The sequence below is a fragment of the Centroberyx affinis genome, unplaced genomic scaffold (assembly GCF_046629955.1).
Source record: "Centroberyx affinis isolate AG114_WGS23_722 - 3 ecotype Tasmania unplaced genomic scaffold, CSIRO-AGI_Caff_v1 ptg001246l_1, whole genome shotgun sequence".
Taxonomy (NCBI): Eukaryota; Metazoa; Chordata; class Actinopteri; order Beryciformes; family Berycidae; genus Centroberyx; species Centroberyx affinis.
Genome location: NW_027279757.1, coordinates 525,872 through 547,745, shown reverse-complemented (window position 1 = coordinate 547,745; position 21,874 = coordinate 525,872). Strand labels below are relative to the sequence as shown.

Genomic DNA, 21,874 nt, shown 5'->3' with positions numbered 1-21,874 from the left:
CTCCTTCCCCTCACTGGAGGTGATTAGGGGACGCTGAGCCCAGAGCGACGCCGCTTCAGCCACTCCCTACGCCGGCGGACCCTTGCGTCCCAACCCGCTCCACAGCAGCTCCATTCAAAAGTCCTGAGAGCCGGATGAGAGACGCGTCTAGCCTCATCCAGCACAGTAGGTAAAGTTGAAATAAAGTCAGCGGGGAAGGGCTTCAGGAGCCACTCCAGACCGGGAGAAGCACCCCTGGGATCCTACATTGTCCGTAGAGTGGATTACTACAACGAGGGGGAACAACTCTTCAAGAGATAAAGAGGTATATCATCTTCTTCACTGTTATTTCGGTGCTGAAAATTCAAACTAAGTGCAAGTCCTCGCTTATTGTTTGACTCGCGTGCATTACTTTGTAGCGCTCGTGCTAACTTTGCTCAAATTGAACTTTAAAAAGTCACACTTCACACAACGCCTTTCCCCAAACTCATTCATTTCTCCTCACTTTGTGCAGGATGGGGGTTGGGGATTTTCTTTTTCTTTTTTTTTGGGGTCCAAGAAATGAAACGGTGGGGGGATAAAATTGGGAGGTCTGGGTAGCTCTGGGTGTACTTTTGTTGCTGCTCTCGTCCTTAATCCAAATCAAGGCTCATTTAGCATTGTTAATCAAGAGCGTGGTCGTTAATTGCCAACATCTGCGAGCGGAACACCATGCCTTTGAGACCGGAGAAAGTCAAACCACTGCAAACCCCAACGCCGAAGACAGTAGCAGATGTACCAAGTCTTTGAAATATACTCAGTCCTCTGGTACACATTGAATTCAGCCTTTTAACATGCTACCTTTTTTTGGAATTTGGGCATTTTCAGCGCATAGCCACAGCAATTCGGATGAGCAGTGGCTATCCTGTATTGTATCATTCTCTGTGGGCATGGTTGAAGCAGTGATGTAGTGATACACAAAACAAAGTTTTTCTCATTAAAATACCTTATAACTTACATCAGTTTGATAGTACTTACTTGTATGTACTATATAATATCTTAGTGTACTATGATTTATACTCCAAGAGATCAACGTCAGCTTATGAAGGAGGGTAAACTGGGTGTAGGTGGGTTTACCCTCCACTACACCCCTGGTTTTAAGACGTCTTTATGCAACTGACTGGAATAAATTACCGCTCAGCATCGACTACATGAATAAAACCCTTGTTGCTCACTTCTCTGAGAAACATCCCCAGGTTCCCCTTGTCAAAAAGTCAACCTGCTTTCTTTCAGCCGGGGTCCCCTTTGGGATCCAGCCAGGCACTCAGAAGTTTAAACAAGGGGAGGCATCCCTGGAAAAAAGAACTACGATAATCCTATTGTAAATTGTAGAAGGATACTCTACAAATATCGCAGTAAAATATAAAAATATCATGCTACTACTGCAGGCAAAAAAAAAGACAGTAATTACTGTAGGAGGTAAAAAAAAAATACTTAAAAGTATAATGACGCTGCTGTAAAGTCACTATTGAGTACCACTATAAGTCCCTAATAGTAATAATAGATTTTTTACTTGCATAGCAATAAGTTTGCACTTTTCATCAGGAAACCTGAACTACAATAGTCTCAAATCAATGTCATGATATTGGGTGGAAACTCTCAAAACCACCCGGTGTGCCGCAAATAATCTCAAACATGATTCAAGGCCTGCAGAGACTGCTGATTGTATTCAGTCAAAACATGAGCTTGTCCTTGCCTCTGACCCTGCTTTGTTGCCATGCTACAGTTTGGTCCAATCTAACAACATTTCCATACATTCATGCTCTTAGAATATTGACACGACTGAAATATTGCGGCGTAACGGATTCAAAACATGAATTTTGCATAGTGAGATGTGACAAAGTCAGCGTTCTCGTGAAGTTTTAAGTGTTCTCGTTCGTCGCTCGGCTTCCTTTTGATGCCTGTGTGTTTTTTTTTTTGATGCTTGGCTCCACTTTGAATCCACCAGTTAAGCAGTTTCTAATTCCATTTGTGAGGTTGAAGTCCCAACAGGATCAGATAAGTCCATTTTTTTTTTGAAGAATTGTGTTTCTCCCTTTTCTCTCTGTGGCTTTGAGCAAATGTGTACTGCCTCTGTCGGCCAAAGGCTCAGTCGGGGGAACCAGATGGGAACTTTATTACCCGCGCTGATCAAACAAACAGTGATGTAAGCTGACTGTGGAAGGTAGTGCGGTAAGGGCTTCAGAGCTGCAAAGAGACTCTTGGCCCGCAGTACCGACCGTTTAGCTCAGACTTGGAAAAAGGGCAATGTGTGGGCCTGCTGGAGAAATAGCCACCCTTGTTAGCCGCACTCCTCAATGTGAACCGGCACAGTTAGAGACGGGACTCTCGGACTCTGTTGGGGCGGCCCGCTCTCCGGCTCTCTCTCTCTCTCCAACTCTGTCCCGTTTTGAACGTGCCAAAAGCCCCTCCGCCCCGACACCGGTGTTGGGTGAGATGCTGCTGCTGCCTAATGCGGCGTGTTGTCGAGGACCAAAGTCCCTCAGCCAATGCCATGGTGATGAATAGTGTTTGCACTTGTCTGCCCTCGCGGCTTAGTGTAGCGAGGCGTGCGTCTTGTGTTGGCCCTGCACCAACAGAGATAGATTGGGGGGCGGGGGGGGGGCACACTTGTGCAGCTTGGGACAATGCCCCTCCTAAAGCCTTCAGTAGCCTCTCACATGTGAGCCTTTTCTGAAGCAAGGCCGCATCAAAAGTCTTTGGAACGGAAATTTAATTGCACTTTACGATCCTACACCTTATCAGCCTCACAGCAAACCAGAAACCTTTATATCTATGAATATGTTTGCATTGCCTTATGTTACTCGGGAGTTGAAGCGGTAAAAATGGCACAAATTGCCTAAAAGTTTGACATGTCATTTAAATAAAAGTCTACTACCCTCACAAAATATACTTTCCCCCTGTGCTGTTTGACTCAGGACTTTTTTTTTTTTCCACTCATTAGATTTCACTGCTTCAGCCCGGTAGCTCTCGTCTCCCTAAAGGGCCGGAGTAATAATGCTGTACATTTTGATTCGGCCCATTACTGCTCTGTGAAGTCCAGGACAGCTGCTTTCTCCATTCAGCTGTGTGACCAAGCCACAGTGTTGCACCGCCTGCAGTGCGGACGACACCGAACCTGCAGCTCCAGAACAGGCTGCGGAACGGTTTCATGTGTTCATGTAGGCTGTATCCAATGGAAAATGTTCCCATACAGGGTTCTGCTGTGTGTATTTATTTAAGACATGAGTGGGCAGGTCACTTTAGAGCCATTGTTACTGGAGAAGTACAACAAGAACGTGAAACCTGGGGATCCAGGAAGAATGGTTTGCCCATATAAACTGTATACAAAATATTAAGACTTCCTTGCTAATGTTGAATTTCACCCCTTTTTAAACAATCCATGTTTCAGACCACTCATGGCCTAAACATCCTTCTTTAAAACTGCGCTAAGCAAGATTTTGTTTGTGTAAAAATTCATCCTGTTTGCCCACATTCAATTCAGGTCTTGGGTACGGACACTCTGCTGCCCACAGAAAGTGACGAATGGAAACTTAAGAGCAAAATCCAAACTGTGTCCTAAAAGACAGTGAGCAGTGCTCATACAGGCAGTGAAAATAGGCAGTGTGTCCAGAGAAAGCTGGACTCACCAACATCAGATCTGTTGCCTCTCTCGTCCCTTTGGTATAAAGCAAAGACCAGTTGGGTTGGTAAACTCGGCAAACTTGGCCATCATCATACTATAAAGCAAGGAATCTCTGTCTGTATGTGTGTCCTTCGCTTATCTCGAGAACCGTTCGTCCGATCTACTTCAGACTTGGCGGGTGTATTGCTGGGGACCCAAGGACGTGCAGTGTCGGATTGGACACGTTCAATATTAATAAACTTTGAATAAACAAGCGAACAGCGCTCTGTGCAGCAGCGGGGCTCAAAGCAAGCGACTGATAGCCTATGCCTATTGTGTGTTTTTTGGAGGTTTTTTGTGAACGGGCACTGCACTAGTGATTACTGATGCTAGGTTCATGTTTTGAAGCCAGATCTGTACTGTACATGACCACCACATGTACTGTTTTCTGGCCTACTTTGCCATCTATTCCTGCAGGGCGGACAGGAAGGCGTTTTCTTCAACGACATGTTTTTTATGAATGTCTGAAGCTGACTGTAAAACAAAGGTTATTGCTGGCACGGCTCCTCGGCTTGGAAAAGGAATGTCAGAGAGCAGTTAGCCTAGTCGTGAAGATGGTCAAGGCAGCCTTCATAACTCTTTCTCCTCAAGTGGCTGTAAATAGTGACATGAATCCTAAAACCAACAGTGGTTCAGTGTGCTGATTAAGTGACCCTCTGCACTGTCCTAACGTTATGTGACCCCCATGGCCTCTTCTGAAGGACAGATGTTCTTTTGGACACGTGGGTTTTCAGGTTGTGTAAGCCGCACTGTGCTTGTGTAACAGTAATTAGAGTAATAATTGAGAGGGCTGAGTTTATGGAAGTTCCAGATGGGGTTTGTCTTGTGTGTCAGAGGACAGTGGCCTGGTATGAGAAGCTTGTATGTTTCGCAAAAAATATCCATGAGGCATCACTTTGTTATTTTCTTGTATTTCACAACGGAAAACAGTTTATGGATGGCAGAATGCTGCCGTTCTAGTTGTCATTCTAGCTTACCATCACAATGTATTAAACTACCACCCGTGAGCCCAAAGCCCAGCTCAACACTAGCTCCCCATCATCACACATCAGCGAAAATGCTGGTCACCAGTGTCAATGATAAACGGTTAGCAGGAAAAGGCAACTTTCCACGTCCCTTGCTGAATCGCAGGACTTTTGTAGGTCCAACAGGCCAATTATAGCCAAGATTTGGCCAGTGCAACTGAATCTCAAGATGGGTCCGTGTTAGTTTGGGATCCAGTTGGGACCATCAGGATTATCGCAAACATGTTTTGATTTCAGATTACAGATTCAAATCTGTATTTTTAGTGTCATTAAGTGTGTGAAGTCCATTCTTTTGACAAGGCTGTTCAGTTGTGTCGTGTGCCCAGAAGTTGAGTTAACTGCAAGTTTACTTGAAAGTTGATCTACAGTTAATTCAGTGCCAGTAGTGCCACATGCAGTATATACCTACACCCCTGCTGCAGCGGTGAGGACTCTGGATTCCAGGTCACTTTCCCAGGCAGCAGCTCGCTCCCCGGTCCTCCAAAGCCCTGTCCCGGCCTGTTCTTTGGCAAAGCCCCATGCCCTGCTGCTGCTCCATTAGGGAGGGCTTTAATCTGCATGATTGCCAACAGGCTGTGATGTTGTGACTCGGCCGCCCGTGACAAGGCCAGCTCCATCTCTGGGGGATTTACAGTCTATTAACGCCGCATAATGGAGTCTAATATCATTTGTTTGCGCAGCCACTCCCAAGGTAGAATGACACTTTTCACATCTTATAATACCTTGCACAATATAAATCTATTTTCCCACAGACCTAATGTCATTTTACACTGCGGGGTTTCTTTGTTGCTCGTCATGAAAATCTTGACTCATTCAAAACTCTGAACTGCTTTTTTTAGAAATTAAACACAAGCATGCTAATAAACAACAGCTGGGTTATTGGCTCAGCTCTGCCTATTTTCACTGCTTGTATGCGCTTGCATGCATGCATGTGTTTGGATGCATGTGTGTGCCTGCACTGTTGTTCGCCTTTGGGTGAGAGACAGACTTTTCTCCTACACTTAAGATAAGGGTGGAAAAGCACACAAGGCCTCAGTCTAGGACCTGTAAATTATATATATCAGGTTTTTTTTCCTGTAGCTGTGGCTGGGGAATCTGGGTCAGTGTCAAACGCAGGAGGCAAAGCATGTCTCATAATAATATTGTAGGCGACATACTTCATAATCCCAGGTCCAGCCCACTCATCAGTAACACAGACTTTCCATATGACAAATCTCTCATTCCTTTTTTTGGGGCAACTGAGCTTCTATAAATACAGCGCTTTAATCTGCGGGAATTATAGATTAAGATTCTAATTTAGTATTTAATTCTATGACTTAATGTGTATTTGCTATGTATGATCAAAACTGTGACTCAGTAGTGCCCTTCACTTGACATTCAATTGTTTAGACAACATAAATCCAGAATAGGGCATTTAGAACTACAGTTTGGAAACACTAGATTTGTTTTCACTGATTTCCTTGAAATTGAGAGTATGTGATGCTTACCTTCATATTTACAAAAAGCAAAATGCATCAGGCTACCAGTAGAGAGTGAAACATGGATAACCTAATTTCACTCTTAGACTATTTTGCTGTTAGTCATTTCTGTGTGCAGAGAAGATTTCCCACCAGTGTTAATACCTGACACCAGAATTTAATTTGGGCAAATGGAGTGAATCTGCAGCATCTCAATTAGTGTGGATGGACCCTCTACTGCAGCCCCACTTGTGATTTAGGCTGATTTAAATGGATGTACTGTTACATAAAAATCATGCAGCTTTAATAGACCAAAAAAAGTTTGACAGTTGGGGAAAGACAACAAAAAGCCTGGCTTTTCTTCCTCATGTTCTATTTTGGAATGTGAAAAAGATGCAACATCAGGATGGGTCATGCACAACAAAATCACTCTTTAGTATTTACTTCTCCACTACTCTGATCTCCCTACCAGTCAGCAGTCGGGATAATCCCATATGAGTTTAATCAAGGTTGTCAGGTTTTCTCTCTTTCCCCCTCTCTCTCTGTCTCCTTCCCCCCCTCTCTTTTGATTCAGTACAGCAGTGGGGAAGCTCAAGCAGGCAGCCACTCTTATTAATGGGATTGTGTCACTGGCTGCCTGGAAGCAAGCTCCAAATCTGGGGTAGTGGGTTATCAGCAGAGGAACTGTGGCCATCCAGGCAGCAGGCAGACGCAATATGTTGCTACTCAAATACTCAGGCGACACGGACACATATGTTCTCCCCCAGGTCAACGAAAGGCTTCAACACCTTAATTTTCTAAATTAATTAATGCATTTTTTTCCCCCATGGTGCTCTGAGGAGGAATAGGTGCCACAGAGCTGAAGCTCTTAACAACCGCTGTTCAGACTCAGCACTTTCACCGTCGTGTCCCACAGACGACCTGTGTAGTATCGATCAATTCCGCAATAAATATGTAATCAAACCGCCTCATAGCCGCCGCTGTCAAATATCCGTTGGTAGTAATTAGACCGCCAGGAATACACGCCTACAGTAGTCAGTAGCTTCCAGTCCATCACAGCTGGAGGGCGTCTCTAAGCCCTAGCCAGGTGCAAGCAGGACATTTTCTGTCATTCAGCTTCCTGTTCTAAATTCGCTGGTGGATTATTGTTTCCTTCCTCAATTAGTGAGAGAGGGAGAAGGTCCACCTGGCTTGAACCCAGAGATTATCGGTACCATTCTGTCTCTGTATTTTCCCTGCTACTGTGAACAGGTAGACTAATGAATTATTTTTATTAAGCATTTCATGGTAAACTTCTTTTATAATCCTTTCCTATATATATATATATATATATATTTTTTTTTTTTTCTTATTCTGACTGTCTGGTTTGTTGCAACCTTGTAAAGTGTGCTGGTAATTACGGCTGGGCGATAATTCAATATTATTGTTTATCGTCTTTCAGTGGAATCATATCGTGATGATATGAAGATATTTTAATATCGTGACACACATTTCTGCTGTCTAAATTGATGATGACAAGCAAATTTTACTTAAACTCTCATAAAATGAGGTATGGCAGGAATATTATTTGAATATTTCTGTTTTGTTTGACATCACACCTAACATTACCATTCGGTTCAATGAGATGAACATTAATTTGATTATTTAACGTGATTTTGCATACATGAACCATATCGTGATATATATTGATATTGAGAAAAATCCTTATGATTATCGTGATATTGATTTCAACCATATCACCCAGTCCTACTGGTAATTGTACTCTAAATGGTCATCAACATCACTGTTTTGTGGGGATACATTTTGAGGAATCTAGTCTAGACCCCTGTCTTGTTAAGGTATCTACAGATGGATGAATGGTATATGGGGATTTATGCTGAGCTTCAAATTGGAAAAGTCTTTGCAACATTTTATCCCTATCTCTTTTTGTCCACCTTTTTTAAAGGTTTTGTGTTCACGCTGAGTGCGAGACTAAGTGGTTTTGGAACGTGAGTCTCGCCTCCTGCCAAGAGCCGGGCGACTTTTTTTTATGGCTCATAACACTGTGCCCTGCAGGAGAACAGAAGTCAGGGAAAAAGTGAAGTGGAGGTCTACACAGGGAGTCCATTTTTTGACAGAACTCACGCTGTTGCTATGCCACTGCTAAAACTAAACCTTGGAGTTGGTTTCCTAACTGAGAAGGAGTTATATCTTGGAAACAAAGTGGTGGTTTTCCCTAGCTAAAATGCTGGAGCCTCTCTTCCGCCTGTTCTTTTATAGAGAGCGTTCACTATGAATTAAACCCCTCTCATCGCCTGGAGACTCCAAGCTCCCATCTTGGAGATGCAACTGTTTCACTGTGCCAACAGGGCCTTGTAAAAAAATAAGGCTTTGAGCAAGCCGATTAGTGAGGGGCCATGTAAGACAAACACTGCTCTTTATCTCTCTTTATGTATGGCTGTAAATGATTTATCTCTGCTTCAAAGGCATATTTCAGCTGTTTCTCCTAGATGTGTAGTAATGGAGATTAGGCTGGCCACCGACATCAGTGGCTTGAATAGTGGAATATTAACCGCTCGTGTGCGTTGGACAGTAGCGTGTGATATGTGATCTAATACTAGTTGTTTGGTTGTGAAATCTTGTTCAACTTTAGCTCCATGCATAGATTCAAATGTAGGTTGCTCAGATTACATTTTTGTTCTAACTAGTTGCTTAACGCATTCGTTTTTCTATTCTTGTAATCCTTATTAATTACTTTTTAAAATTATAATGTCATAGTAAGTAATTACTTTTAAAAGTAACTTCACCCGACAGTTGCCAGGACTCCTCTACTCAGTGGAAGTCAGGGATGGATGGCCATAACAAGGACTAGATGTTCACCCAGCATCTTTCTCTGGTCCAGCAGTGGCCTGCAATCATGTCCATGGCCATGCCTTATTTACAAACACACTCCTGATAAAACAAGCTCTAGTCCTGACCCAACGTCCCCCCCCACCTCCTCTCACACCACCACCATATCCACCCTTCACTTCAGATCGCATACTACCCACTAATCCAGTTGTTTAATCCCTGCATATTAACTTGCCACGTCCAGGTCTGCGCTATCTGACCTCTCAAATGGCTGTCTGAGACTAATCTATAGAGAAAACGTATGCTTTATTTTATTTTTTTTCTCAAAGCGAAAGTGATGTTTCTCAGCTGGTGCCGGGCGATTTTGTCAGATGTTGATAATTTTGGGGTTTTTGGGGTATCCAAAACATCAGGAAGTGCATTACAAATATGTAGCCTTACTCTATTTTCCTTCCATGCCAGTGGCTGTTTCTGCTGATCTAAAAGAGGGAGGTCTGTGCGGAGAGAGGGCAGTGAACAAAAGATGAGTGCATGGCCTCACCCTGTGGCCCCTCTGTCACAACAGCAGACATGGGGTTTGTGGTACAGCAAAGCCCGGTATCAAGGCCCTGAATGTGCTCTAGGCCCCTCTTTTATCTCCGGCCCTATAGCTCCGGGATTACTGTCCCAAAGGAGACGGGGGGCAACACTGGACAGAAAACTGCCACCCCCAGCAGTGTCTTTGTCCGGGCGCCCTCCAGCCCAGACCCTTTATCGTCCCTAAATATGACACTGCTGCAGCAAGCAAGTGGGAAAGAAAACTCTGAGGCTGTTTACTGTTTTTTGGGGTGTTTCTTCGGTTTCCGTGGGGCTCGGATACAGTAGTGAACCCCAGCCGAGCGGACGCCCAGAGGTCAAGGGCAAAGTTCCACGGTTATGTAATTCCCGAGGGGACGCTCTCAGCTCCACAGTGTGCCGCAGTAGAACGAGGCCCAATAGCCAATGAAATGGTCCCGCTCGTCCCGTGGAGTCAAACCCCTGCTGAACAAACATGTCCTCCCCGGAGTTTATTTGCGTTGGCTAAGTTTAGCACTGTTTGTTGTTGGCTGATCAGAGAGCGCCTCTGGAGACTTCGCCGGAGACTTCACAAGTAATAACTGACACAAATGCAAAATAATGGCTACTTGAATGTAATAAAGGATTTCTTCAACCTGATTGAGAACCTGAAAACAAGGTAGTCTCTCTCCCTCTGAGGAATGTATGTTTCATTTCTTTTTTTTTTTTCTTATTGTTTTTCTTTGCAGGGGGGCACACCAGCAGCCAAAATGGAGGTGAAGATGTCACTTCTAGACAACATGATCGGGGTGGGCGACATGGTCCTCCTAGAGCCCCTGAGCGAAGACTCGTTCCTGGAGAACCTGAGGAACCGCTTCGACCACAACGAGATCTACGTAAGTCTGCGCAGTTTGTAACTGAGCACATTTCGTTGTCCTGCACCCTTCTGTGTTTACCACTACTTCCTAAGAGGGATATGGAAACGCTCCCCTGAGGAAACATGCGGATACTTTTCATAACTCCATTGTTCCTCCACTCACTCTGAATCATTTTAGCCCTGGCCTCAGAAAAACAGTGGCACAGACACAGAGACCACAGTAGCCAACCAATCAATAACTCATATCACCGAGGAATGTAGATGATGCCTTTTTTTTAAATGAGGCAGAAAATCCAGAGCTCAGGGGCGAGGAGATCCACTGGTGCTTGCTGGCTGCGCTGTTTATCTGCAGAAGTAGGGTGTTGGGAGGCTAGCGAACTGTCATCCCCGGATCAGAGCATTGGTTATGGGCTTTGTGCTCCGGCACTCCAGGATCCCTCCGCTCTGCAGGTCGGCTGCTCCAGACGTCAGCCGAGATGATTACAGCTCTGCTCTGGTTGCCGCTGGCTGACGAAGGCCCGGGGCCCAGGGAATGATGTCACCTCGCGGAGCGCCGGTTGGCTCAGCGGCGCGCTCGATATTATATTGAGCCGTAGCCCACTTCCTGCTGAGGAATGGGAATAGCGTGGTGTTTTGACATTTCAGATGCCCTCAATTTTCTCTGTCCTGAAGTATAAGCTCAGAGCTCTTTTGTTTCCAGTGTGGCACTGACCCATCTTTCATGGAGTTAGGTTAAGGATACATGCGTAGCGATGCATTTTAAACAGTTATTTATGCCTAATACAAGCTTGTCCAAGGGATTTGTTTCCATTACACTGTTTTAGCAAAGTTTGTACAAGCATTCTTCTACTGTAATGGCTGCGTGTGAGGTGAAAGTAGAAAGTGACGTCTTCATGGAAAGGTAAATCACATGGTTCTGCTTAGTCTATAATGGGAGCGTTTGGGTGGCATGAGCTGCACCTCAAATTGATGACCAGTCAAAGCATTGAAGCCTACACTTATCCACTAAATCTGTGGTGTACATCCTTGCATGTAACAGTATGTTTCCCTTATGAGGCGTCATTCCTTCGAAATCCTCCCCCCAGTGTATCATATGACCGGGAGAACGCAGCAGAAGACACATGGCTTTGTGTTCCAGAGGGACAGAGTATCGTGTGTCGGATAACTCCTTGGCAATTCAAAGGGAATCAAAATTTCCCTGTTAACTGTTACGCCACTCCCCATGTCAGACTTCACTGATTTTGCTGAGCAAGCAATATGAGAGAAAATGTTTCTCACGCTGAGCCTGAGATTCTCAATCTCCTGAAGCCCTTGGCATTTGCACGGAGTTGTGCAATGAGGAAGTCCGTGTTTATATTTTTCTTTGCAGCTAGTACAATTACAAACTGCTGCATGGAGATTGGTCCCCCCTCCCCCCCTCTGTAATTTGCCTATCACTCTTTCCCACTTAGAGGTGGAACTAACACAGATATGGTCTTGCTCTTCCACAGTTAACGGCATCCGAGTCCTGGCAGTCTGTCCGTCTTGTTCACAAATTGGCTTAAATCGATGAGCGAAATATCACCACCTGTGTTTTTCACATAGTGGCTCAAGCCTTCATTCCCACCCATCATTCGATACCAATTGTAAAGCTACCTGGAAAGCCCCTTCGCTGTCCTTCCTGTTTCATGGCTATGGTGATGTTTGCACTGACAACACCCTTATCAGCTGAGAACCTTTATTGCACTCTGTGGTAGTATTGGTAACCACTCTTGGAAGGTATTCAGGGAGAGCATTCATGAAGTAATTATGGTAAATGGTAACTGGACTGCATTTATATAGCGCTTTTCTAGTCTACCGACCACTCAAAGCGCTTTAAAACTATGCCTACATTCACCCATTCACACACACATTCATACACCGATGGCGGCAAGCTACCACGCAGGGTGCTGGCGCAACCATCGGGAGGAATTTGGGGTTCAGTATCTTGCCCAAGGACACTTCGACATGCGGACTGGAGGAGCCGGGGATCAAACCACCGACCGTCTGATCTACCTCCTGAGCCACAGCCGCCCCATGATTATGGGGGCCATGGGGAGGTGTGAGTGTTTATTCTTTGTGATCTGCAGAGGATGGAAAGAGTTTATTTTTTGGGGGGACTTTAATGGCTTTTTTCCTACTCATATCTGCTCGGAGTCAGGAGGGACCCTCGTCGACCCCTTGTTTGTTTACATTGCACACACTCTTTCCCTTTTGTCCCCGTCCCCAGCACCTCAAAAGGCCTCGTCCTGCCTCCTGTGTACTTTTGAACAATAGGCCGTGGGAGGTGGCAGCGTTGCCATGGATGTAGTGGATCAGAGTGGATTATGCAACAGCCATTACCACAGAAAGCGAGGGAGAGGTTCAGATTGATGGCTGAAAGTGCTATCTGGGCTCTGTTTGGAGTGTGGGAGGAGGAGGATGATGTTTGGTTACATTTGCTTTCAGAAATAACTGACGAGTGTAATCCTTTGCTGCAATCAGAACCTGTGTGCACATTATAGTGTTTTGGTCTTATGTGTGAAGATACAAAACATGGAAAATGTTTTATACGATATATGGGTTTGCATTTACATCCAGTTGCCAATATTGGCCTGTAAAAAATTGATATTGGCCAGTCACTGCAGTCCACCTCTGATTAGGGTTGCAAAGGGGTGGAAAATTTCCGGTAAATTTCTGGAAAGTTTCCGGTAAATTTCCATGGGAAGTTAAGGTGGGGAATTTTGGAAATATTCCAAATTGGAAACTTTCCATGGGATTATGGGAATTTATGGGAATGTATGGGAATTAATGGGAATTAATGGGAATTAACTGGGAATTAACTGGGAATTGAGGGTAATTTAATGGAAAGGTATCATATCCAAGCATAAATATTTGTTTTGTTATAAGCAGACATCCATCCAAAATAATACAATTAAAACGATAAAAGATTTATTTGTAAGTAGAACTTTATCAAGTGTTAAATATTTTATTGAACAATCAATTCTTTCATTGAAGAACAAAAACATGAATGTTGAGTTGCATGTAGGGGGCGTGGTCTCAACAGCCCTGCAGTAAGCAGTGTGCTATGTGCATGTGATTGAGGAATAGCAGAGATATTCAATTGTACTTGCATGATATCTGGTTGTTTTAGTCAGGATTATGCTAAAATATATTTTCCCCAACTATATTTAAGTTCCCTATTAAGAGCATACCTTCAATTTAGTAAATTCCTGGTTTATTCCCGTTTATTCCCATAAATTCCCGTTAATTCCCATAAATTCCCGTTAATTCCCATGGAAAGTTTCCAACTTTGAAAATTCCTGGAATTTTGCAACCCTACCTCTGATATGATGGATATGATGCAGTTTGTCTGATTTACATACAGTATTTATTGTAGAATTGATCAATACGACATTGGTTGTCTATGGGAAGCCCTGAAATTGATTCTAATGCGACAAAGTCTACACAAGAATGCATGAATATGTTTTCTAATTTTTATCATCCTGGATTTTAATAGAGAATTTTAGTGTCTCATGGTCTAAATGCTGTTTCAGAGGCTTTTTCTACCCTGACAAGAACGACATTTTGGGGGAAACACTGAATACTTGATTTATTTATTTTTTTTGGCTTGAAAATTGTTAAAGTTAAAGATATTGAATATTGGCACAAAATATTGGTTATCAACTTCAATCCAAAAATATTGGTATTGGTCTTCAAAAAATCATGTTGGTCGCATCATTGACATCGGCATCGTGAATACACATGCAGCATGAATACACACACACACACACACACAAACTATTAAAATAGACCCTCCTTTGACACCTTTAGCTCCACTGCTCATTTGCATTTGTCTGCTGCCGGGTCCGAGGATTCCACAGACTTTTCCTTTTGTTTTTGCATGTCTTCATTCTCACTTCAGGCGTTGCAGGCCTGAACAATGCATCAGGAATTCCCAGCTGGGAAAAGCTGAGGGAAGCAGAATTCCTCTCACCTCAGGTTACAATCGGCGCCCAAGTGGACAGAGGGGGAGGGAGGGAGGGTTGTCGAAGCCATTGCTGTTCTCTGTCTACGTTATGTGTGTGTGTGTGTGTGTGTAATATTATGAAAATGCCACGTGGATTCACACTGATCGCTCATTGTCCGTCTCTCTCTTTCGCCCCCCACTCTCTCCCTCCAGACATACATTGGCAGTGTGGTGATCTCCATGAACCCCTACAGGTCCCTGCCCATCTACACGCCAGACAAGGTGGAGGAGTATCGCAACAGGAACTTCTATGAGCTCAGTCCACACATGTGAGTCCGCAGCCCGATCTGTCTGTAATTTGTAAAGTGAAAATTCCAGTGCAAATTACTTACCGTGTTTCGGTGAAGACGGAATTCCCCTAATAATTCTAATCCTGTGCAAATCAATTTCAGCCATAATTTGATTTTGGCGTGCAATATCTTTTTCTCCTTCTTCTTCCAGATGCACAATTTCTATCCTCCTCCTGTCACGAAAAATGTATCTTAATGGATCTTTCATTATCCTGTGGGAATGCATTTCAGGAAATGCAGAGGCTGGGAGGGTGATTCATTAATTACATGAGTTTATCACATACCGATAGGCCTGTGTGAATTGGGCTTTTGTTGCTCAAGTACCTTGGTGGGACAGTGAGCTTTTGAACTCCGCTCTGTACATGTGAAGTCTGCTTTTGTTTTTTTGTCGCTGTTGAGATCAAGTGACAAAAGCACTTCCCAGGGTTTTTTTTCAAGGCCATATGTTAATCTGAATGTTATGAGCAGGGATCGTCAAGTCTGAGTGTTGGTTGAAAATTTTTAATTTTCTGACCCAGCGCACATTTCTGATAAAGGATTAGCACCTTGGATACAGTGACTAATGGGCTGGAGGGAGGCAGAGAGAGAGAGTGACACTAGTTTTTGTATGGAGAGTCAGCCTGGTGGTTTTACTGGTCACTCACAGCGCCAAGCCATCTGTCCATCTAACGCCGAGCCAGCGCTGCTGTCCGGCTGCCAGGCTAAAACAAAGCCCGGCACTCGTCAATTAGCCTACTGTGTCTCTAGGCTGCATCAGAAACCTCTCTCAGTGAAAGAGAGAGAGTCCCTGTCTCAATGCTGACATACTCCCCGCGGACAAAAGCGAGGGCCTGGCTTTACTTTACAGCCAACTACACAGGAGTGACCGCTTGACATTGTTTCAGGCTATCTCAGTTTTTATGACTCAACACTAGAAGGGACTCGGTAGAACGACAGGAGAACGTATAACATGGCAAAGGTGTCCAGTTGTCTGTCTGTCCGGAAAGAAAAGTTTCTTACTCTCGCCAGATCCCTTATGCTGGTCTGTATATTATCTCTCTCCATTAGCTCAGTCATCACCAGCCCCTCCCCCACCACATAAACCCAACCTCTAAATAAAACTAAATCTCTCTCTCTCTCTCTCTCTCTCTCTCTCTCTCTCTCTCTCTCTCTCTCTCTCTCTCTCTCTCTCTCTCTCTCTCTCTCTCTCTCTCTCTCTCTCTCTCTCTCTCTCTCTCTCTCTCTCTCTCTCTCTCTCTCTCTCTCTCTCTCTCTCTCTCTCTCTCTCTCTCTCTCTCTCTCTCTCTCTCTCATTCTCATTCTCATTCTTAACTCTCAAGCCATGTGTAGGATTGAGTTTTGGCACTGAACCAGATCAGCCACTTGGACCACGATGGCCCAGAGTCAGAGCCTCCATAGCGGGAGAGATTGACATTCAAGGGTCTACGCTGCATAAAAAAAATATCCATCTTAACAAGTTGTTTAAGATGTTTTCACAACTACTTGGTTCAGAGCTGATATTTTAAACTCTGGAGTGAGTTACCCGTTAGTCGGGTTTGTTTGGCTGTATGAGAACACAGCAGTCGGGCCGAGACTTTGTTGAGATGGAGGTTTCTCGGTACGCTTCCAAGCAAACCCTGCAGGGCTCAGTTTGTAGTGAGTACGTGATCCGACCCAAATGAATGACTGCAAGTGCAATGATCCACAAACGCAGCTGACGCTCTGTGTTTGTTTACCCTGGAATAAAGTCTCTTTCCCCTACCAAGCTTCTGAAATAAAGGAAATGACTGCTCCCACATGGCTTTGGTTGATAATTTATGGTTCACTTGAAATTTTGTTGTGTGAGACGTAACCACACCAATGTGCAAATGCCACAAAGTAACAACGCGTCCCCTGATTTGGACCAAAGCAAATGGACTATAGGTTGGAGAATGCCCTTAGTTTAGTATTGGGTCTTGAAGAAACAAGAGGTCAGTTTGCATTGGAAATTATCTCACCCCATGGTCAGATTTTTTCACTTGTTTTAAGAAAAATAGCATTTTACAGCTCAATACTAGACAAAATGAGTTGATCTTTTCCAGTGTAGAATGACGAGCCTCACAGGGCGTAACAGCCTAGAGGTCTGAGACGGGGTCTGCTGACCTCTTCATGCCCTGCACAAATGCTGATCAAGTAGTAGTTAAGCTGCTAACTAAGGGATCGCCCATGACAAGCAAATGACAAACATAATGCTTGCTTGTCATTTGTCTAGGGACAGTTGCAGTCCTAAACTGGATTCCTGTTTCAGGTAATGAGGTTTTGTGCGATGAGTATAAGACCCTATTGCTCGACAACTCTTTGGCGTCTATGTCTGATCCTTTTCAACCAATCTGGCTACAGTTAAGTTGAAACTCAGGACCATGTCTAAGCCATCCTTGAATCCTCCGAGCCAGGTTGAAGGATTCATGTTAAACCAGAGCAGCTAAGATGTTTCAGCTTTGACCTGGGGTGAGAGGCAGGGGGCGATGTGAGTGGGGACGAATGCAGATGGCATTTCCTTTGCCCCAATCCCATCATGAAATATATCCCCTGTACAATTTAGGGCTAAAACAACAATTTGTCTCCCCACCACCCTCTTTTTAAAGTTGAACCAACTGTGAAATGGGTGTAGGGCATAAACAACCTTAAAAATGTCTGTCCAAACCAGAAGTATCACGAAATGGTTAAACCAGGAACCATGACTCAGGAATGAAGCTTGTGACATCCCTCTCTGATCAAGCTCTGCTCCAAGCCACCTCATTTCTGCAGCTCTGGTGACGGATCACTTGGTTGCATTGGCAAACAGATATGTTTCACCTGTTGTTGAAGAGACATAGATCCTGTAAACAAGACTGTTAAAGTCTTTCCCAGCGGCCTTTAAGTAAAGCAGATTAAGCCTTGTTTAATTGGACTGGCTCTTGCAGTGGGCCCGAAGTGCCAGTCAAGCCCAGATTGTTTCAAAATGCTCCATAAATTGATCTTAATCCTCCTGTCAGGCCATCTGGACCGGCTTTGTGGCTTTATATTGATCAACCCCATGTAACACAAAACCCCGCTTCCAGTCAAACATGTCAGCGCCGCCATCCTCATCTCCATCTCATATTGTTGATGTGCAATAGACAAGAAAGCTGTAGATTCACCTCAAGTCACTGTTTCCCTCCCGTACCTTAATAGCGGTTGCTTGATCCACAGAGTGGGTAGTGGGCTTGCTTTCATGTTTTTTTATTTTTTTGTTTTGTTTTTTTCAGGAATGATACTTGATACTTCCCATACTTGGGTAGCTGTTCGTAAACACAAGCCAACATCTTTTTTATTAATAACATATGCCATTTGGTGGATACTTTAATCCAAAGCGCCAACAAATAACAGTACATACATTTTTACCATGGCTGTCCCCAGTGGAAACTGAACTTCTAATTCTGGCTGGGTTGGTGCCATGCTCTGTCCATGTTGACACAGACAGGACCACATTATATCATCAGATTTGTCTGATTTGTCTTCCTAAGAATGTATATGAAAGTTTAATAATTCATGCATTCCAGGAACTAAATGTTCCACAGGCTAATGTTTTAATAAGTACTTGGCCATAGTTGGCCTCGAGCCAACTGGAAATGCATATTTGTGGCTTGGAAACTCATGTGGATGGAGCCATTTGAATGAATTTGATTTGACTGGTATTCAAAGCAGAACAGCAAGTAAGCAGCACTGCAGGTGATGTAATTGCCTGTTTTGTTTGTCATGAACACAGAAGCAAATCGACTTTAAGTTTCCACTAGAAAGCAGGGCGACCTATTGTTATTGCTGGATTTGCTTTTTTTCCCCGCTGTATTTTGCCCAATATTTCAGGTCTGCACTGGTACTTTTTCTCTTATTTCGGCACATGTTGGGCCCCTTGCTACTTGGCGACAAGGATTGCAACAGGTATGCCCATAGGGGGCGCTAAAATAATGTCTCAATCAGTCAAACAGCGTGTCAATTATGATGGTTTGACTTAAACATGCCACTCGGTACATATGTGCATCTCCTCATGGTGAAAGCAGTTGGTCAAGATGGCCCAAATATTAATTTGGAATTATACAAATTAGGGTATGCAGTGTTTGTGAGTGTGGCTCCGAATGGCCTATCAATACCAAACTTTCCACAAGCATCAACATGATGATTTCTAACAGCCTACCAAGTGTGACATTGATGGCATTAGAAATGAAGGAATTAGAACCAAGTAGAATTTGGCCACCATTTTGGATGTCTTCAAAAAAAATAGAAAAGACGACTTCTCATATCAATTGACCCTTAGACTTGCAGCTTGGTGCGTATATGTGTCTACCAGGTACTTACCATCACATTAGATTAAAGTTTGCGGGCTTTACTTGGTTTTCCAATCTTTTCCCTCTTGTAGTGGAAACCAGTGCATTACTGCTTGTTTCATTTGTTTTTGGTTTTACCCCAATAATACTGATTCTTATCACTCAAAAAAGGACCCTTGATTAAGGTTCTGGTTGGAGAACACGATCCAGTACCTTTAGAAGTGATTTTTTTCTCTCACCATTACTACATCAGTTTGGGGGAAAAGTCAACATTTCCAGTTCAATGGTCCAGTCAAATTGTTGGAAAGCCTCAGCAGAAGGGGAAGCAGGTATTGGTGCAGCGTGTACACAACACGGCAGAGAGAACTGTGTTCCAAGGCTGGAGTCCAGGAGTATTAGCCGCTCCTCCACAGAAAAGTATTTATTTTACCTCACCAAACTGTGCCTCCTGGATGTTTGCTCTTGTAGTAAAACAACTTGATTAAATGAAAGACAAACATTTTATTAGCTTAGCCCGAGCTCTGCATACACCGCATTGCTGAGCCAGGCACTTGCTAGGCCACTTTTGAACACATGCATGCAAGTTTTGCATGCGATAGAGTTTAAACCAATTTGCACAATTCATTACCTGACAGTGTCGGCTTTGGTTTGACATCATGTGGCAAATTCATATGTAACATCTTCATATGTAACGATTTGATTTGATCTATATTATCTAACTTTTAGCTTTTACTTAGTCACTGCCTGATTACACACATGAGAGCAGCTTAGTTTGAAGACCAAGGGACTAAGGAGGCAATACTGCTGTCGCTGTTTGGATGAAAATATTTGATTGATAAATGTAGAACCCACAGTGAATGTGTCTTCATTCAGAAATGACTTCAGACTCCTCCTAATGTTTCCAAGCCAGGAGGAGTCCCTGTTTTTTCATGACCCTGTTTTTGCATGGCTGATCCTCAACTGGCTGCGGGGCATTGTGTCCACTGTGACTGGTCAGTGCTGAGGGGGATCAGTGTTGGGCTTTAATTAAAGTAACACCAGGGGGTCCGGGGGGTCTCCCTCCTCCTGGCTTTGATCCTCATTAGACACTTGAACAGTCTAAAATCAGCAGCTCAGGACAGGTCGCAGCAGACCGGGCCAGAGGATCCAGCCTGGGCCTTTGAGTCTTCCACGGACTTTGGGTGTTGCCAGTATGGAGAAGCCCGTGTTCAGCATTTAGCTGGATCGTCATCTCTCAAATAAACTAACCCTTAAGCTTTAAATGAAGTCTTTTTATACTGTAGAGGTTGGAACAGATGATTTTGTGAGGCCAGGCTCACCACAACTCTTAAAACCTAATGAAGAGGAACTTATTCTTCAGCGTTTTATAAAGGCCACATGAATACGGGACTCGTTGTGAGCTTTGGTTAAGGCACTTTCATGCCATTTAGAGCTCGGTCTCTAGCTGCCACAGTTGAGGGCTGTAACAGGGCATTAGCTCTGCAGCCCATGATGACCAAGATGAGCCTCAATACAGGGACATGGCAGGCAGACCACCCCTGGTGAACCCATCACACCTTGAGCTGCTTTATGACTAGCCCTGAAAACGGCACAGAGTTATGAGTTATGAGGTCTGAATGAGGTCTTGTTTTGTTTTTATTTTTTTAGTAAGCCTAATTTCAGGGGAGATCTAAGGTTATGTATATTATTTACAAGACTATCAGTATATGGAATTCTTAATCAGCCATGGATTTGATGGCTTGTGTAGTTGGGGCAGGATTCTTATTGCTCCAGTTTCAGTTTTGTCTAATTTATTTGCTCCTTTTGGCACTGCAAGTATTTTCCAACGGAGTGGATGCTGGTCCAGTCAGATTACATATGAGATTAAGAAATGGGGCTCGACTCCTAAACTGTGTGATTACTGGTGATATACTCTAGTTCCCCTTGGACTATTAGGTTAAACCCTGTCTGCACGATAGCAGTGGTTTATATTGAAGCCAAGTCATCAGGGTCATTTTTATTGTGGCTGGGCTGGATGCCTGCTCAGAGCAAAAGTCTACACATCAGCATAGTTAACTGCACGAATACGATGGCTACGTAAAACAAATCACATTTTGCATGTTCATTTTGCAGATTGTCTCCATACAAGAATGACTTTACAGTGAAGTTTTCATGCATCAGAGGATTATAGATTTTCAATGAGTCAAAAATGGTTTATCTGTCACACCAGATGGCTGTTAAGCCTGGCTGATGTCTTTCTCTGGCTTCTGCATGTACTCTAAGCTGTATCTTCTGTTTGGATGTAACTTGGTACTGCAAGGTGCAAATGTCATGGTCTTAACTTTTAACGTACATCAGTAATCCTGCAGATCATAAGATGTACCTTTTTTATTTAGGAGAGCCACTCAGGCCCAACAGTCGACACAGATGATCTTGTAGTGTGAACGGGCTCCAGGCTGCCGACTCTCACCAAGACTAAAATCTGAGAGAGACACTGGCAACAGCCAATGGGAGTTTAGATGCAGGGGGAAGAGAAAGAAAATGAACCACAAGAGAAGTCACTTTTAACAACACCACCCACTTATATTCGTAAGATTCCCAACTCCCCAGGCTCTTGTATAAAATGGCAACGTGTCTAAATCAATCCACATGAATTGAAAGAACTATCATGCAAAATTCTTCATCAGTATTATCCTTGTAATGAACAAATAGCAGGCAACAGATGACTTTTACACCCTAACTTCAGACCCCCCTCCCACACACACACACACACACACAGTGCAAATAACACTGCTGTGTCAATTGGCAGCCCCCGTTTGGAGTTTAGGGGCGTAGAATTTGGACACAACCATGTCATGGATGGCACCATGTCA

General features: G+C 43.8%; 1 protein-coding gene across 3 annotated transcripts in view; it reads left to right on the top strand.

Annotated features, from left to right (window-relative positions):
* Positions 1 to 130: 130 nt before the first annotated feature.
* The window catches only part of myo1b (myosin IB), a 71,045-nt gene continuing 49,301 nt past the window's right edge, over positions 131 to 21,874 (top strand). For 2 of the 3 annotated variants that reach the window (XM_071524901.1, XM_071524900.1), the window contains exons 1-2: positions 10,281 to 10,423; positions 14,585 to 14,700. In XM_071524901.1, the coding sequence (XP_071381002.1) occupies positions 10,298 to 10,423; positions 14,585 to 14,700 (242 nt within the window). In that variant the 5' untranslated portion in view covers positions 10,281 to 10,297. Of the gene's footprint in view, positions 305 to 10,276; positions 10,424 to 14,584; positions 14,701 to 21,874 lie in introns of those variants that run through there. The other variant, XM_071524899.1, reaches the window with a different exon arrangement.